At 40.7% G+C, this 19,498-nt stretch overlaps 1 protein-coding gene across 3 annotated transcripts; it reads left to right on the top strand.

The window, feature by feature from the left end:
* The first annotated feature begins 2,109 nt into the window (after positions 1–2,109).
* On the top strand, positions 2,110–19,255 carry LOC134006642 (N-chimaerin-like). 3 transcript variants are annotated; one of them, XM_062445585.1, is made up of 14 exons: positions 2,110–2,192; positions 4,637–4,675; positions 4,960–5,015; positions 8,746–8,777; positions 9,049–9,162; positions 10,591–10,717; positions 10,842–11,003; positions 14,781–14,858; positions 15,659–15,743; positions 16,362–16,535; positions 17,380–17,457; positions 17,567–17,704; positions 17,873–17,978; positions 18,094–19,255. In XM_062445585.1, the coding sequence occupies exons 1-14, from the start codon at positions 2,174–2,176 to the stop codon at positions 18,263–18,265; spliced, it is 1,380 nt and encodes a 459-aa protein (XP_062301569.1). In that variant the 5' UTR covers positions 2,110–2,173; the 3' UTR covers positions 18,266–19,255. The 3 variants fall into 3 exon arrangements, with proteins under 3 accessions (XP_062301569.1, XP_062301568.1, XP_062301567.1); XM_062445584.1 differs by lacking the exons at positions 2,110–2,192; positions 4,637–4,675; positions 4,960–5,015; ... (2 more) ...; positions 10,591–10,717; positions 10,842–11,003 and adding an exon at positions 14,502–14,615 and having other exon boundaries at positions 14,724–14,858; XM_062445583.1 differs by lacking the exons at positions 2,110–2,192; positions 4,637–4,675; positions 4,960–5,015; ... (2 more) ...; positions 10,591–10,717; positions 10,842–11,003 and adding an exon at positions 14,502–14,625 and having other exon boundaries at positions 14,707–14,858.
* The last annotated feature ends 243 nt before the right edge of the window (positions 19,256–19,498 follow it).

The raw sequence follows: 19,498 nt of genomic DNA, 5'->3' as shown, positions 1-19,498 counted from the left end.
TTTCTGCGTGGTAGCCATTGAAACAAATGTGGGAAAGCGAGCAGTGAGCTTTCTGCTGGAACAATAAAAAGGGTAACACACCGCCTCCAGCGCAGGCAGGCAGGCAAGCAGGCAGCCGGGCGCTACAGTGCGAGGCAGGCGGGGAGAAAGTGCGAGGAGGGCGGCTCAACAGCGCCATCTCACGGTGGTTTGGGGGAATTTTTAGTTAGGCAAGCATGAAAGAAGTACTCAATTTGCTCTTGTGTTTAAATGCCTTTTTAGTGTTTTTTCATTTCATTTATTTAATAGGCCATAGTTCCTCATAAATTTACCAGTAGGCAGTGGTGAGAAGTAGGGTAGAGAGGGAAATACTGTACTTTCTTCTCCACTAGGCCTACATTTATTTGACAGCTTTTTTCAGATGAAGATTTGACACAATGGATCATATGAAAAGCTTTAAAAATACAACACATTTGAAACTAGTGGTTTCCAACTTTTTTTTGCTTTTGACGTCTTACAAAAAGCAGTTTGTATTCTGGGTCATATTTCAGATGTCTGTGAGTTGTTAAAAGCTCCACAACATAGTGATTTATCCCTTTAAACTTCTCACATGGTTTCATTTCAATAAATGTTCAAATGATCCAATATTTCAGCAAAAATCGAACATTAGAGAAAAAAATCCAATAAATGAAAACACATCTCTGTTCAAAACTTTGTTTTTTCTTCTTTCATCTCCCATTAATCATCTTACAACCCTTCATATTTATCTGGAGAACCTTTGGAGGGGCCTGACCCCCAAGTTGGGAACCAATGGACTAAACTAGCTGAAATTAACTCCACATCCAGCAGCTACAACATTAACATGCTGCTTACTCACATATTGTGCTGTTTATTTCAAAATGGTTTGTGGGATGGTTTGGATAGAAAAATCAAGCAAAGTCCAAGTACAAATCAATTCAAGGATAGGTACAAAAAATCTTTTTAAGAGTTATAGGCTAGTGAAGCGGAAGTGTTGGTATAATACTGAGCCAATTGTCTAAATTATATCTGATTGACAGTGGGTGTATAGGCTATTTGCGTTGTACATAAATAGTATTGGGGTACTTGGTTGTGATATATAAAAATTGAGTTATGAAGAAGGGGTAGGCGCATTTAGTAGCCTAGTGTATACTTCCTCCTACTCCTTTTCAGACATGTAGGCTAATATATATATATATATATATGTTTATGTGAATTTGTTTATTGAGAGTTTGCAGTACATGTTTACTGTTCATTTTACTTAAAATTATATTAGTATTACTGTATTGATTGTGTTTTATAGACAGTATGGCCTACATGTAATGCCAACCATTTAGCGTTAAAAAGAGGAAAAACGTAGTTGGCCCGTACGGGGATCGAACCCGCGACCTTGGCGTTATTAGCACCACGCTCTAACCAACTGAGCTAACCGGCCATGAATTCCCGGTAAAAATTACGTCAGTTTTATACGTTACATTCATCTTGACCAGACGTGTCCACTTTGGTAATTATCCAGAGGCTCCTGTACGCTGTTTCTCTTTTAAATTTAAACAAAAAAAGCTTTAATTCAAGCCGCCAACTAAAAAACCGACATGACCACGAAACAGAACGTAAGCTAACTATCTTATAAATATATAAAAACCGCTTTAAATAGGGAATAAACGTCTTTCCTTCGTCGTGTAGGTCCGTTGCTATAGTTACTCTGGAGCGCGAGAGACTGAGGGAGAGAGAGAGGGCGAGACTATTCACGTGACACAGCAAGATGGCGATCACAATGTAGAATGGATGTGAATGTGAGTACTACGTATTATTAGTTAACGCTTAAATTAATAAACCAATGCATTGTTTCCAATTGTTTTATTTTTATTGCAAAAGAAAGAAAACTCCTCCAAGGTTTAAACACGTTAAGACAGCAGCCAGTTCGGTTTTTTTTATCCCCTTAGCAGCCTGCCAACTAAAGTAAGCGCTAACGTTAGCTCTCGTTTAATCTGATGCCAGATCATTTATTGTTTAACGTTACTCAGCTGTTTTCACAAATTAGCCAAGGTAGCTCACCGCATGCAGCTGTCTAATCCTCTCTGCTTATTCTTTTATTTGTCTGCTCTCTTTCAGGATTTTAAACTAAGTGGATCTGCTTGTTTTTAATTGTTCATCATCATCAAATCACAGACTCAAGATGGCCCTAAATGTGTTTGGTAAGGAGCATGACACCTCAGATGTTGGCTATTGTTTTCTTATCTGTGTGTATTAATTTTGTGTTTTTTGTGTACGTGTATTTTCTTTGTTTGTGGCTGGTTCAATGCATACTGCATATGAAAGTATTTTCCTTTTTATGCTACTTCTACTGCACCACATGTGAAATATCATACATCTTCCTCCACTAAATGTATTTAACAATTATACTTAGATTCAGATTTTAAATACATATTACATGGTTTATATAATTTAATACCTTTTTATATATTAGACTACATACTGTATAAAGTAATTAAATAAGCTTTACCCTCACCAAGCTCACTACAGCATGGAAATGCTGCTTACACAGTAATGCACAGGGGTAATTGTAATTAAGTACATAATGCAGGGCTTTTTGGTTTATTTTATATTGTGGTATTACTACTTTTAGTTAGGTAAAGGCTCTTAATACTTCTTCCACCACTGATGTATTGTAGATGATTGTATACTAGAATATACAACAGATTATTAGCAGTAAAATGCATCAAAAGTTACTCATTATAAAGAATGATCTCATTCAGATTTAAGTGGTGCAAGCAGTGTCCCTTAATTGTGGTCTATTTGGTGTCAAGCCAAATTACAGCTACTCCTGTTGGGCAGTTAAAACTATGACAGTGCATAATATTTTATGACCCTTTTAGGGCATTTTAATGTAAAACCTTTGTCTCCAATGTGATGACAAATTTAAGCTGCAGGAAGAATATGGTGATGTTCCTCTTTCCATTGTAGCAGGGTAAAACCAAAACACACAAATAAATATGCTCAGCTGAAGTGCCAACATATTACACAATTGTACTTCTACACAATTCAGTGAAAATGCCCTTGACTGTGTTACTTTCTCTGTCTGCGGACACTGTGTGTAGTTGATATGTTTTGTCTGGTTTCTTGTGAGTTTGTCTATCCCTGAGGGTACGCTGCTTTGAGTAGGAGGGTGAGAAGCTTTGCCTGGGGAGGACTTGGAAGTTATTTTGAAGACAGGATACTGGGACGACGAGTTTTGAATAGATAAGGCTTGTGGAGTGAACACAGAGTACGCTAAGACAGGAAACAGGCTGTTTAGTTCTCCCGCTGCGGAGAAGGTGGAAGACAGCTTAAGGCTGAATTTGCAAGATGTTGGCCAAAGTATAGGATATCATCACATAATAACTCTAATATTGATTTTTTTCAAGAGGCAGGAATAAAGTTTGAATTTAATGTTTGGCTGATTCAAGGATTAGTTATAGAGTTGCTTTTCACTGTAGGAATGGCCCGCTTCTGCTTTAATTGCTGTTATTATTTTAATCTTTGTATTTTCTAGATGAAAACATTGCTCAACATAAGGAACAGAAACACAAACTAACTCTATTTGACCCATACTGCCTTCATTACATGTATACTAAAAATTGAAATGGAGAACTGCACCAGTTCTGCAAATTTATACAACTGCATCATATTATGAGTAACTGATTAAATACATGCAGCACAGAACACGGAAGGATTTCACAATAATCACGTAGGGAGGAGGATATTTAAGGAAATTGCTCAGTAGCTGTTGCAGAGTTCATCCAAACTCCAAATGAGTGCCTGGAGCCTGAAAACAACTCTGTTCTTCTTAGTATCTAATCTATCTCTGAGTCACAGTTACGCTAATATTAATGCCAGTGTTGTTTACGGTGTGCTAGAGCTGAGCAGGCAGTGTTGAAACACAGTTATATCGTTGCTATCCAATTAAGAAGCGTACGCCTGAGGGGGGTGACAGCGAGAAGCCGTCTGAGTGTAAAGAAAGATGAACATCGCACGGAGAGGTAATTTACAAGCCATCCGTTTTCTGTCTAAACATGAATGAATCTTTCACAGCTTTTTATGCTCTGCAGAGTAGATTCATTTATTAAGGTGCTTAAGTGCAGTGTTTTATTGTGGCAAAGTGCATCATTAATCAGTCTAATATTCCAAAGTAATTGCGCTTAAACCAAAGAAAATAAAAAGCGCTGACTTCATACATCTTGCTGTCTTTATAACCTTTCAGTTTTTTCTTTTTTTTTTAAACAACTATTTGTTTGGCGTTAATAGCGATTTCCATATTTAGTCATAAAATTCAAATTCGTGTGGTTGGTGGGAATTCCTGTTGTTACTTCCCAGCACCGAGTGTTAATCAATGATCAGTAATCATGATTGAATGTAAGATGTCTGCTTTTGTTTTTACAGAAAGCTCTCCCTGAATTCTCAATTAGATGCTCTCTTATTTCATTAATTTAACATCAGAAAGAGATTAAATGAGACAGCGAATCCTCATCCTGTCTTGTCTGATTCATATCAAAGTTGAGACAGATAAAATCAGCACTGTTCACTACCAGGTTTTATCCACCTGGGGGTGCTGTGGCAAAGGAAATTAAGCTTGAGTAAATGTGCTTTTTCTGTCCTTTAGATCATGATGAATACAGACCACCAGTGTGGAAGTCCTACTGTAAGTACCTATGAATATTTCTACTTATTATTATTCATTGTTGTCCATATCAAACCCTTTTCTAAACATGCTTTATACTGAGTATTGACCAATACTGCCTTTATCACATTAATTGTAGAAGTGAAACTCTTGTAAATGGAGAACTGCACCAGTTCTGCAAATTGATGTAACTGCATCACATTATGAGTCACTGATTAAATTCATACATCACAGAACCCGAAAGGTATCAAACCCTTTTATAAACATGCTTTATACTGATGGTGCTGTCGTTTTTTCTGTCACAGTGTACCAGCTCCAGCAGGAGGCACCTCACCCACGCAGACTCACCTGTACCTGTGAGGTGAGAACACACTTCCCAGACATCAGCCAAGCCGAGTTTTGATGCTTTTGATATTGCAGTGAGGTAGCATTAATAAATTAACTCCATGGGTATGAGGCAGTGTCAGAGCATTCTGCCTCTGTTGATCCACAAAGACAAATGTTATTCCCTTTTTATAGTTACAGCCTGAAGGAGAAATCTGAGCACAGGTGCGGTCAGTGGGCCACTTTTCTGTATTTTTTTCGGACGTCCCTTGCCAGATGTTATATTTGAATTAGACCCACAGCACCCTCAGGAGGTCTGGCATTAAGTTTGAAATCCCATTACTTTGTATCTACACATATTAGGGGATTATCACGGCAACCAAAAGTACAAGATTTGTTTTGGGGCTTATGTTGCGGTAGGAGAAAAAGGGTTATTCTTTATTATGAGGGATTGCTGGCTCATTCTGGCTTCCTCTCTAATTTGCTAAATAGGCAATTGACTGTGAACGTCACTGCTCTTGTGATTAACATGGCCTTCCTCTATTTTACTTGAGCTGTCTGTTTCCTGTCTGTGTGTTGTGAACGCTCCCTGAGATGAAATACACTCTATCAAACTGGTTGATTTTGGATTAACTAAAGTAAAGTACTGCCTATCTTGTCTACTGGGATTTTGGATTTTGGATTATTCATTGTAAAGTGCTTCCTACTTTCTCTACTGGGGTTTGTGGATTTGCTAAGGGTTTTGATGGCAGCTAATGCAGAGTCCCTTTTTCCCTCAATTCTCCTTGATCTGAGCACAGCATTTGACACTGTGGATCACGCTATCATCTTAGATCGCATCCACACCACCACTGGACTGGTAGACTCAATCATCCCCCATACCTTATCTCACTTTTCATAGCCCGAACATCCCCCTTTCCTCCTCAGTCACTAATCTGGGTGTAAGGTTTCAGCTGACTTTTGATGACCATATAAGACATCTCTGGATCAAGACGCTCCAGTACCAGGATCCTGATGTCAGCATGAAAACATGAACAATAAACCACAACTTCTGTTTTCATCGCACTGGTTCCCTGTCTTCTTCAGGATTGATTTCAAAGTCCTTCTACTCACATATTCATCAACGGAAATGCGCCTCCCCACCTATAGGAACTGATCATAGCACAATCCTCTGCACCCTCTGATCTGCCAGTATCGTACTCCTCTGGGAGCCCATGGGGGACCGAGCCTTCAGATCTGCTGAAACAACCCTCCTAACCATCTGAGGGCAGCACAGACCCTAGTTTCTTTTTGTTTTAAAGGCCCCAAAACGTTTCTATTCAGGAAAGCTTTTTCATCTTAACTCTTACCACTGATTTCTTTATGTTGAGTTTCAATATGAAAGAAAAGTGCGGAACAAATTAAATGTAGTACTATTATGTATTTCTCAACGCTGTGTACAGTTGCTGCTCCCAACAGCACTTACATGTGATCTTAACCAACAGAAACAATTATGCATGAATGAATCCTGGAGTAAGCTAAATGCTTCATTGTGTGTGTGCGTGTGTGTCCTCAGAGACTTTATTTGCTGACTTGACTTGTAGCTGATTGTTTCTGCTGTAGTTCAACAATCCATTGTCCTCAGCAAAGGCATCTGTTAAATCGTCTACAGTCTGCATCTAAAACTGAGAAACACAGCATGATTTTTTTTCTGTCATGTTGAAAAGTAGCACTGCTATTACTAAAGACAATTTAACTTAGTGTATTTGTACTTTTCTTTTGAAGCACTCAGCTTCTGTCATGTTTAACCCTGTTCTCCTTCATTAGGTTTTAGCAGAGAAACAAGTACAATAGGAAAAAATGGAGCTCGCTTAGTGACTAGTGGTTAGATTATTTCTGCATGGTGACATACGAGTACCCATTTATTCCCCAGAAAGGACACTGCGGTCCTAGCCGAGGGAACCCAGGTGGCACGTTGCTGATGCCCATTTAAAGCCTATACACCAGCACATCTGCCCACAGGGGAGACAACCACCAGATGTGTGTGTTTTCGGGAATCCAAGGGGGATTAAAGATGGGGGATGGATAGCGTGATATGCGCGTGTGTGTGTGTGTGTTTATAGAAGCTGAAAAATGAACATGTGTTGGATTTAATGCCCTGGTCTGGTCAGGTAGTCGGTGCTGACCCAGTTTAAAGCACACAGATTGGGAGACAGACAGACAGAGTGGAGGAGCCCCCCCCCCCCCCCCCCCCCCCTTCCCCGTCCCCGTCCCCCTGCTACCAGCAGACCAGTGTTGTCTGTTGGGACTTCAGCCATATGTGGTTTAATAAAGCACCAATAAACACTCCAATATGGCTGCTACTTTTTATATTTTGTGGAAGGCTGTGCTTTAAAGCCTGTAGATCAGTAGATTATTGTAAAAACAGTAAAATGACATTAAAATCACAAAAATAAGCAAGGAATAAAGTAAATAGATAGGAAAGAAGGAAGAAACTTTATTGATCCCAAGGGAAATTTAAGCATCCAGTAGCTTATACGACACATAGAAAACAAATACAAGAATAAAAGAATAAAAACCCAGCAGTGAAGTGATTGTCTAGCCGTCAGATGTACGACAGACGGAATATGTGCCAGTGGAGGTAGTGCAAATGCAATTGTGCTTAAGGCTCACACAGCCAGTAACTTACAGTCCAGCAGCCTATAGACAGAATGTCAGATATGGTGAGTTAGAGCTGAAAATGATTGTGAATTGATCATTAAATCATTAGACAACAGTTGTCATAATTGGTTAATCATTTTAAGTCACTTATTGAGTCGCAGTATTTGGGACTTTTATTGTTTATTGGAATTAGTGGAATTGAATTGGCCTGATATAGTAAAGATGACCTGACCTGACGTCTCTTTGTCATTTTGTGGCATAAGTTTGTGAATCAGAGTCATCTTTCCTGTTTCTTTTTAGACAATTTGTCCGTAGACCTGAGTAATAATAGTTCTCCTCTTCTGACATTTGCCTCTTAAATAACTTTTAAGTGTATTTCATTTAAAATAATATACAGCAGAGATTGGAAATATGTTTCTCTTGAGCTAGGCACTGCTTAATGTGCGGTCATGGACGTCTATTGAGCATTAGTAATGGTTGTTAGTCTGTGTGCTCCATGCATGGCTTACTGACAGGCCTCAGAGCAGTATTGGTTGGTGTCCAGAGGTGCACGTGCACAGCTAACATAAGTACACGGCAGATTATTTCTTGTTCTTAGTCTCTGAAATTTACTTTCTGCCTCCAATTTCATCTCTTTATTCGTACACACACACACACACACACACACACACACACACACACACACACACACACACACATACACACATACACATATACACAGCGCCCAAATTAATATTCACTGCTGTTTGTTGCCTCTTTGTTGATTTATTGGCTCGACAGCAGTTTTGTCGAGAACAACAGAATGTTCTGTGCCGCTTTTTATCTGAGTCGTGCAATATTTTCCGCGCCCACACAAGCTCGCCAGCTCACACGCCTGCACGCTTGTTGCCAAGCAAGGTTTTACATTTAAGTCCCACAAGTCTCAAAGGGCCCACAGTTTGTTTAGTTTCTGAGCCACTGTCTTTGGAGGGATAAATAATCTATTATTGTGTTTTATGGCGCATTTACCAGTTGAAACTTTTGGCACATTCTTCCTGAATTTTACAAGTCTGTTATTGCAGATGGGTGTAATTCTTCCACCTTTTTAGTTGTTTTATAAAAAACGAATATTTCTCTTTTTCCTGCAGGTGGACAACCGACCTAAATACTATGGAAGAGAGTAAGTTGGCCCTCTTTTTATCTGTGATTTGTGTAATTTTGGATCCATCTTCACCTACTTTACATTTATTTTTTCTACCTTTTAATCCAAAGTCATGCTTCTCACATACATCAAAACAAAAATATAGGGAGTATTTTTTGTACTTAATTGTTAAATCGGAAGCAAAGCTACCCAACAGTGCTCTGTCTGCACACCAAAGCAAACATTAATCTAACAAATTCAACAAAATTCCTCATGATACAGTGTTTTTCCTTCTTCTTTTTATATCCAGGTACCACGGGATGATTTCAAGAGAAGAAGCCGACCAGTTGCTGAGTCAGGCCGAAGGCAGCTACCTCATCAGAGAGAGTCAGAGACAGCCGGGCACATACACGCTGGCTCTAAGGTATGTTTATGGAAGTTAGAGTGATTGGATTATTTCGTTTTGAGCCAATGACTTCAATGCATTTATTAGAAAATGAACCACAAGCAGAAAAACAACAAAAGTCCAGAAAATCTGCTTAAGTTAGGAAGAAAATGCCTCCACTCATTTGTATTAAGCAGCATTTACATTTTATCTACCTGCCATCAAAGTTTTCATCAGATGTGATTTTGGGATATTTCTCTGTATGACAAGGCAAAGAAAAGAGAGCGTGCGGGGTCGCTGTGAGGTGTGAGGTGGTTTATCCCTCAAGTTAGAAGCACCTCGTTGAACTTTTAAGCTGCTCAGAGGCGCTCATCTCTCAACTCACATGGCTTCACTTACCGATCTGCTCCTCGTGAGGAGAGATGAGAGCGTGAGGGAGTGATAGTTTGTGGAAACTGGCCTAATCTAGTCTAATCTAATCTATAGCTACCAGATTTCTAGTGGACAGTATTTAGAAAGCAAAAATTACCCAGTTTACCTTTTTATCCTGTTAACAAATAACCTCTGTTGGTGTCAGTCTTACATCAATATGTGCTATCGTTTTCTCAGAGTAGATGTCACACTTTTTAAATGGGCTCATTGCTTCATTTGAAGTGGAGCACAGTTTGGTTTTGGGTCAGCATGCTCTATTCATAGTCGTGTCGCTCTTTCCACCTGACCATCTTTCTCTCTATTTGCTGTCCCTCTCTCTTTCTCTCTCTTTCTCTCTCTCCCTCTCTCTTTCTCATCCCTGTGGTTCTAATTACCTTCCATAAATACTCCTTCATAAACTAGAGTCCCACTCCGGGCAGGCAGAAAAAGGAAAGGTTGGATTTTGGGTTAATGATCTAGCGGTGCTGTTTTATCTCAACAGTGGTTTCATGGTGATCCACTAAGGAGGAGATAATGCGTTGGCCCAGTTCAGGATCTGTGTGGCTGTCACAGTTCTGTCGCTCTGAGTTTGTGCTACTCCTCTGACTCTTTGTTATCTGATTGAAGGGCTGAACTATTTGTGTGTGTGTGATTTTATAATCTTGGACAAAGAAGCAAAAAGCGTCGTCCAAACTGAAATATCTCAACAACCACTGAATGGATTGCTATCAAACTTTGTACAGGCTCCCCTCAGGATGAATCCTAATAACTTGTTGATCCCCTGACAATTCCTCTAGCAGCAGCAGTGGTTATTTTTAGTGAAATAACTATCAGAACTATGAACTATCAAGTGGATTTAAAAGAAATTTAGTGCCGGCATTCATGGTTTCCAGAGGATTACTCCAACACCAGCAGATCATTTTCACAGAGCTGCTAAAGTGGTTGTAGACTCCTCTATTCTGTTTGTAAATAGTATGAGAGGAAAAAGAGTTATCCAGCCCTGTCAAATAATGCCCGGACAGTGTTTTAAGAATCTATTCCCTCCATCCCATCCAGGTTTGGGAACCAGACTAGAAATTTCCGCCTCTACCATGACGGGAAGCACTTTGTTGGAGAGAAAAGGTTCGAGTCCATCCACGACCTGGTCACAGACGGCCTCATCACACTCTACATCGAGACGAAGGTGTGTCTCTCTCCTTTCTTCTTATACCTACTCTAGCAATAAATACATGTCACTTTTGACACAGAAGTGATCTAAAGTGTATGAAAGGGACTTGCTTATTTACAGTCACTGTCTCTTCTCTCAGGCAGCAGAGTACATCGCTAAGATGACCATAAACCCTATCTATGAACACGTGGGCTACACCACCCTGAACCAGGAGCCCACCCTGAAGAAACACCTGCCAATCAGCCCCGAGGCACCCGACGGACCTGTTCCAGTCAAAGACGACCACAGCACAGAGGAGAGGGTGAGGACACGCACACACAAGTATACACTGATTTTTTACTTTCAATAATCAATTGAATGTCATTTGGAGGAAGACTCTCTCGCTACAGAGTGATATGATGTCGTTTTTGGATGCTGCACAATAAGGAATCATACTGAATATCAATCGATATCCTCAAAACTCATCACTCTGGAAACTGTATAGGAACCCCAGCCAAAAGCATTCACTAATTAACATATATTGTGTTGTTGGCAAAGAAGTTTTGGCTTCATGCCTCGTCGGAGCTACAGACAAAAGCATTCCCCAATCAAGGGACCCTTAAAAATTCACTTTCTAAAGACAAATCGACTTGTTCGCAACTTGTAGACACATCTGTGTATTCATCATTGTCTTTGCCTGTAGTAGGAAACTGTTGAAAAGTGAGGAACAAATTATTATCAGGACAGTGAAAAAATGTGTAGGAACACTGAGATGGACACTGGTGTTGAGGATGCAGTGACTCAGAAGAGGAGTGGGAGATGAGGGGGTTTCGAGTGGATTTATTTCTGTCATCTGCAACTGAATGTAGAAGATAGAAGAATGAAATGTTAGAAAATGTCAGTTTCTGAGGAAGATTACTGCATTTCTGCTGTGGGCGATCTCTTAAACTTAACCTGCATAAATAAGTTATATAATTAATAATGCATAACATCTGACCATCAGAATACACAAGAACAGAATGTTTAGATACCCTGTAAAGTCAGAGTTAGTTGCTGTAGGATGGAAGGATGAGAGTCGAGGAACATGCTGAATGGAGAAGGAGATGAAGAAAGAGGAGGAGGAGGAGGATGGATGCAGAGGAGAGATGGCCTCCAGCCAAGGGCTCTGCAGTAAAATTACATAACAGCTGCTTGCCTGCAGAAACCTAAAAGTATTCAGATTTTGTCGTGTAATTTGATTTTCTGTGTTTAGTTTTTATCTCACAGACAAGCTGGAAACTTTTTCCTAGAGGTGGAGATACTTGCTTTTTCAGAGGATTGAAACCAATTTGGCGCAAATTGGAGATGCGAGGTTTCTGCGTGCCACCCATGGTCATCACAGTGGGCAGCATTTAATGTACATTTTAGTTCTGCGGCCGTGCGTGTGTGTGTGCAGGTGGATGCAGGAAAACAAGGCAGTAGATGCAGATCCTACTGCAGAACTACACACCCACAAACACATGTAATAAAAAAAAACACACACACACACACACACACACACACACAAAAACATGTATAACACACACCAACAGCCTCATAGCAAAGTAGGTGTGGTGTTTGCAAACTGCTACACCAGTGCTGAGCCTCCTGAGGCCTTGTATGACCTGCAGTGCATGACCACCTACACTGACACTCATACATCACTGTCTGCCTGTGTGTGTGTGTGTGTGTGTGTGTGTGTGTGTGTGTGTTTTTGTGTGTGTGTGTGTGTGTGTGTGTGTGTGTGTGTGTGTGTGTGTGTGTGTGTGTGTGTGTGTGTGTGTGTGTGTGTGTGTGTGTGTGTGTGTGTGTGTGTGGGGGTGGTCCCGTGTACGTGCGTGCTTTCGTAATTGGCTGGATTTGCAGACAAAGCAGTACGGCTGTGGCTGTGACATTGAGAGCAGAGGTGGCTCTCTATGGGAAGACGTGTGAGAAATACATATTTTATACGTCAGAGCAGCTAATCGGCTCTTATTGCGGCTTTAACGCGGTTTTACAGTCCCTCTGAGAGTCATAACGGCATCTCCGCGGTGATGAGCTTTTAAATTTTTGATTTTAAAGGCACGTGGTAAGATTGAATTCGCTGGACGGTGACTGGAAGGCAGTGAGATGAGGTGGCAAGAGCGTAAAGATCACAATCCAACTTCAATTTGATAGAAAATATTGAAAAAATTATGATCAGAAAATCAGAATATATCCTAATGAATATACATGTATGAGCTTTTTTCCTCTTGTTCTGTTGTTTTCTCTCTTATTCTTTCCATTGGTCTCTTTCTATGAGAACGTCTTTTGTTAGCCACCCGGCAGCACCCTCCACCATCCACCATCCACCATCCACCCTCCACCATCCACCATCCACCCCCCCATCTCCATGCAATGAAAACATCATTAAATATCCATGGCCAGTCATACATATTCACTCTGTTGTGTATATGAGCTGAGGATTAGTGACATGAATATGGAATTGTGCATTATAATAGCATTTTGTGGCAATTTTTTAAAATGTAATTAATCATTTTCTATTTGTTACTGCTTTTCCTCAAAATAAGATTTGTATTATAATATAAAACATATTTTAAAAGGATTAAAACTGAAAAATCCAGCCTTAAATTACGCATAATGCTCCTTGTATGATCTAAAATAACAGAGAACCCTTTAAATTTAAGACCAAAATAATCCAAATAAGGATATAAGATGGTGCAAATTTTAGTTTTTTTGGTTTTTTGAACACACACACATAAAGCAGAATATGACAGTTCAGTGTTTATTATAATTCCTATTGTTTACTCAGCAGACAAGTGTTAGAGAATTTGGAAAATACAGGAGGAAGAGCTGATGGATGTTAAAGGCAAGAATGATTAAAAATTCAAATTAATATTAAAAAAAAAGCTAAGGAAACAAAGAGGAACAAAAAGTGTGAACAAATGAATAAAATAGTCTGTTTTTCAGCTCCTTCTCTCTCTCTCCCTCCTGGGACAATCGAGGTGGCAGAATTGGTGACGAACAACAACAATCGCTGCCTTCCTATTGGTTCATTCTCCTCTCAATGTGACCTGTTAAATTCATCCATTACTGCGTCGTAGCTCTGTCCCGACTCCCCTCCTCCTCCTCCTTCTTCATCTCCTTTCTCTCTCCGCCTCTATCCTTCCCTCCTCCTCCTCCTCCTCCTCCTCCTCCTCTGCTGGTTCTGCCTAGCGAGTGTGTGTAGAGGAAGAGGAAAGCGGATTAACACACACACACACACTGAGCCATGTGGGCTGAAGCGCTCACCTACACGAGACCGAGAGCCAGGAATGCACATTCTGCCGCATCAGTCTGGTCTGGAGGATTTTGGGCACACCTTCCATGAAGAGAAGATTTATCAAATGAACTCATTTCAGGATTTTCCTTCTTTTTTTGTATCCCAAGATTTATTATTCGCTGGCTGGTTTTTGTTTTTCTGTGTGTTTTTATTCTTGTTTTGATCTGGAGTCTCACAGTGCAGCGACATCAGTATGCAGAGCTAATCTGATTGGTTGATCTTTGTGGTGCTAAGACAGCAGGATTGGTCGTGTGACGGCTCCTCAGTTTGGGATGTTTTTGTTTTTGTTGTTGTTGTTGAGCGTTTAAACGGTTTCATTTCTCTATGAGAGTCTGCTTGTTTTGCTGTTTTCAACTTCTTCCTTATTTTCATCATTTCTAACAGCATCTATATGAGAGAATTTCCTTCTTTTTTTTTTAAGTCTAATTAGATTGTAGTTTTAAAAGCAATTTATTTTAACTGAGGTGGAGCTAAATCCACGTCAGAACTACACGTACCACAATGCCGAGCCGAGAGTCGTACGTTGTTAGGAGAGGTAAAAAACAGTCAGGCAGGCGAGCTGAGAAGGACGCAAGTCAGAAAGGTTCTTTGTTTACCGCCGCTCTCGGTTTAAATGTCAGCGGCGGTTCCATTCCCTCGCTGCCGATCACCAGCAGCACCTCGGACTCACCCGCCACAGCAGGGCCGGGGACCCGTCTCAACCGAGGGCCGGCCCCCTCCAAGCCCACCTCCCCTGCCTCCACCTTCTGGCAACCAATCCGATCTTTTGCCCTTTCACAGCTCACGTCGCTGGTGCGGCGGGCCACCCTGAGGGAGAGCGACTTGGCGCCCAAGTACGAGAAGGTGCACAACTTCAAGGTGAGCCACTCCTTCGCTTCCTCAAATCATGTTGTGTGTATGTGTGTGCGTGTGTGTTGTGCACATGTGTGTGTGTGTGTGTGTGCTAAAAGCGCTGATTCAGCTCGTGGGGTCTTATTCAAATTCACCTCAGAGACCACCGGATGTTCACACACACAGTGAACACAAACACTTATGCATTTATATGTCAGCTTTTTACTGCTTCACAACAAAGCTTCAAATCCCACATTTCCAGATTGTTAATTATTAGTGGCCATTAAGAAGGAGCATAAAGGTCAGAGCCTCAGTGACTGAGCTCTGGAGAAATGTGGAAGAACACACATGGACACAGAGAGTGTGTGTGTGTGTGTGTGTGTGTGTGTGTGTGTGTGTGTGTGTGTGTGTGTGTGTGTGTGTGTGTGTGTGTGTGTGTGTGTGTGTGTGTGTGTGTGTGTGTGTGTGTGTGTGTGTGTGTGTGTGTGTGTGTGAGGTTATTAGCATTTCATTATGTGCAGCCAATTTATACAATAAATGAGCAGATTAAAACTCTATTCTCACTAGAGAGCCCTCCTATTCACTGTCCATCATTCTTTTGTGAGAGCCTGATAGTCTATAATAAAGGTTATTACTAGTACTCAGACTGGATTTCCATTCAGGTATACAGAAAGGTAATATTTCTCTTACCCTTTCCTCTTAAATATACAATTTTATTCAGTTCATGTATTTTTCCAATTATTATTATTATTTTGTGTGACTATTTGTTTTCTTTTTTTTATTATTATCTTATTACCTTCTCCCTCTCTCTCCGTCTCTCTAACCAGGTTCATACATTTAGGGGCCCCCACTGGTGTGAGTACTGTGCCAACTTCATGTGGGGTCTCATCGCTCAGGGAGTCAAGTGTGCAGGTAACACACACACACACACACACACACACACACACACACACACACCTTCACCTTCCTCACACTGGCTGATTTTCAGTCATTGACGTTCTTCTCTGCTGTTAATCTTTGCCTTTTTTGCCTCCACTGCTTTGCTCGACATGTTGCGCCTCCTCTCTCTCTCTCTCTCTCTCTCTCTCTCTCTCTCTCTCTCTCTCTCTCTCTCTCTCTCTCTCTCTCTCTCTCTCTCTCTCTCTCTCTCTCTCTCTCACTTGAAACTGGGACATCAGGCTAAAGTTAGTCACTTTCGCTGTTGACTCATCCGCAGCGTTTCATGGATATAAATGTTAAAAGATGGAGTTTGGTTCCAAAGAACACACCAGCAGCATGATTATCACTGTGTATGTGGGTTTCTGAAACGCCTACGTTTAGACTTTGTGTTTTAATGCAACTTTTACTAAACCAAATAGTTATTTTACATTAAATATCAGATATTGTTGTAATATTGCTGTTGGTGCTACTAATCAGTGTGAAGCAGGGGAAAGTCATACATTTACATTTACATTTACATATACATTTACATAACTGCAGCTACAGAAAAGCCATTTTCAGATCCCCTTTCTGTGTCTCTCTTTGTGTCAGACTGTGGGCTGAATGTCCACAAGCAGTGCTCCAAGGTGGTGCCCAACGATTGCCAGCCAGACCTGAGGCACGTCAAGAAGGTTTACAGCTGCGACCTAACCACGCTGGTCAAAGCCCACAACGCCAAGAGGCCGATGGTGGTGGACATGTGCATACAAGAAATCGAGGCCAGAGGTGAGAGAGAGAGAAAGAGAGAAAAAGCAGGAGTGTGAATGAATGTGAGTGAGTCAGTGATTATATAACGTTGACAAAAAAACAAGACTAAGTATTGTTTGCTGCAGCCATAAGCAAGAACACCCACGATGCTGGCATGTAAGTGTAATGTGTGTGTTTGTCAGTGTGTGTGTGTGTGTGTAATAGACTGAGAGAGCGACAATTCCTCCCCTGAGGGACCTGAGCATTCATAAGAGAGCCGCCACAGACGGGATTTTATTGACTAAATTTCGAGTCTTGAGTGAAACTAACACGTGAAATCAATAAAGACACCTGACTGTGAAGTGATTGGACTTGACTGGAGCAGGAGCACCAACTGAAACCGACCCCCACCCCACCCCCAATCTGTCTCGCTTGTCATGTTTTCTTTTGTCCTCTAATCAATATTCACTGTCTGCACTGTCTTCAATTCCTTTATCCACTTTAGCTCAGTTTACTTGAGTTGATCCGCTGGCACAACAGGAAAGAAACTATTGCTGTGCATCAACATTCATCAACAGCTGCAACTAAACAAAATGTCAGGAAATATTAAAAATGCATTTCACATTTCCCCAACGCCCAAAGACAATGTCTGAAAATGTCTTTCTGTTCAAACAACAGTCCAAAACCCAAATATATCCAATTTCTGATCATAGAAAACGCAAATATTCACATTTTACGTGCTAGAAATAGAAACTTTTTGGCATTTTCCCTTGAAAAAAGTCTTGAATTAAAGCCAACTATTTCAGCACTAAAAGAAATGTTTAATCACACTACAGTTTAAGTGCAGTTAATGCTTTTTATTAATGCAATTCTCTGCTTCCAGGTCTTCAGTCAGAGGGTTTGTACAGAATATCAGGCTTCAGTGAGCTGATTGAAGACGTCAAGCTGGCTTTCGATAGAGGTTAGTGTGCACAAAAAAACCCAAATAATCGCTACACTCTCTCACCGCTTTGACTAACTTTCATCTCCTTTGCGCTTTTGTTTGATTCACCAATGGATTCGCTCTACAGACGGAGAAAAGGCGGATATTTCCTCAAGCGCCTACGAGGACATCAACATCATCACCGGAGCCCTCAAACTCTACTTCAGAGAGCTGCCTATTCCCCTCATCACATATGATGCCTACCCACGCTTCATAGAAGCCGCAAGTAGGTCTTCAGGCTTTCTGTACCCCATTACATAAGATGCAAGAGTGAATGGATTTTTTTAATATGCTAATAAATCCTTCTTTCTGTGTTTGTGCGTGGTTCCTGAAACACCTCTCCTTTTAATCCATGTTTTTCAATATTTGTGTGTGTGTGGGTTGTTTGTTGCAGAGATTACAGACGCAGAAAAACGCCTGGAGTCTATCCATGAGGCCTTGAGGCTGCTGCCACCAGCTCACTGCGAGTCGCTGCGATACCTCATGGCTCACCTCAAGAGGTCTGAACACACATATTGCGGTTTCACATCATCTTAAGTGTTTTGGTATAGGGCTCTTCTATCCCTTGTCTCCCATTTCCCCTTCTGATTATCCTTGCCCCCTTTTCTTCACCAGAGTCATCCAGTGTGAGAAGGAGAACCTCATGTCCAGCGAGAACCTGGGTATCGTCTTCGGTCCGACACTGATGCGAGCCCCCGATTTGGATGCTATGACGTCGCTCAACGACATCAGATACCAGAGACAGGTGGTGGAAACGCTCATTACCAACGAAGACGTACTGTTCTAAAAAGGGGGAGGAAGAGGGAAATGATTATCCCAGTGATGCGAAGAAGGACAGAGAGATCAGGAGTATATGTGTTGTCCTCCTTTGAAAAGAGGGAAGACCTGTTGATTTTTTTATTTTATTTACATAAAAACGAAGGAGAAACATACAAGATACCTGAGACTTGTGTCTTGTTAGAGAGGACAGAAAAGACACTACCTGTTTATATGAGCAGAGGATGGAAGGATCATTGAAGGAATAAAAAAAAAAACCCATAGTGACTCTGCATTGAAGTGAATGGAAGGATGCAGTGTTTCCCTACATTTCTAGTGTACATTAGCAAAACTATAGTCATCAAACTTGAAGCTTCTGCAGAAGATTCTTAACTGCTAATGTAATAACTGTATAAAATGGCATTACTGGAATAATGAATATTGGGATTTTCACTCATGTCTCTCAGTGAGCTGGGAGAAAAGGGGGATTAATAACAGTAGCATTGACACTACTTTGTCTACGTAGAGGAAACACTGTGGGATCCATCTTTGTGTTACTCTCTTTGTTTCTTAAATGGATGCCTTGACATTTTTTCTTCTCTCTGTGGCATTTTATTTTTTCTTCACCAGACTGCTACTTTGAAAAAAAACCCCGTTTGGTTAGCATTGTTAGCATTTACCACAGAAACCAAATGATACTGCTAAACCACATACTAATAAGAAGAAGGTGGGGAGGTTTCAGTGAAAAATGCTGCTTTTCTAACCAACATATTTACTAAAAGAGCAACTTTTCCCTCGAGCCCTGGTGTTAAGAAATGTCTTTTGTTTACTTTATTTCTCTCGTAGTGTCAAGGTATCCTTTTAATCTTCCTCAAGAGAAGAAGCACTGAATTCAAAACAGTAGACAGCTGGATGAATGAATGAATGAATGAATGGGGGGAAAAACTCATCCGCAATCATTCCTCTGAATGGAACTGAAGTGACTTGGACCTATTGTGTTTTTCATTCCTTTTTTAAAGTGCTTTTTCTTTACAGTACAGCTCCCTTTTCTGTAACACTGGGTGAAGTGTAACTACACAGTAATTTAATACTATAGGCTTTCAGTGGCTAACATAGAAAATCATGCCCAGCGGCCCTCTGGAGAACAGTTTTCTTACTGTGTATTTTATTACACCCAATAATAGAACAGACAGAGCTGTACATTTAGTGGTTTTCAATGGTTAACATTTCTTCCTCACTGTCTTTGAACCAATCCTGCACTCTC

Source organism: Scomber scombrus, chromosome 24, assembly GCF_963691925.1.
Source record: "Scomber scombrus chromosome 24, fScoSco1.1, whole genome shotgun sequence".
NCBI classification, from domain to species: Eukaryota; Metazoa; Chordata; class Actinopteri; order Scombriformes; family Scombridae; genus Scomber; species Scomber scombrus.
Note: the sequence above shows the minus strand (reverse complement) of the source record. Positions and strands in the feature narration are given on the sequence as shown.

Coding starts and splice junctions, on each gene's coding strand:
- LOC134006642 (XM_062445585.1), top strand. Junction 15,744..16,361: donor TCAGGGAGTCAAGTGTGCAG/GTAACACACACA, acceptor TCTTTGTGTCAG/ACTGTGGGCTGAATGTCCAC. Junction 17,458..17,566: donor CAAGCTGGCTTTCGATAGAG/GTTAGTGTGCAC, acceptor TTCGCTCTACAG/ACGGAGAAAAGGCGGATATT.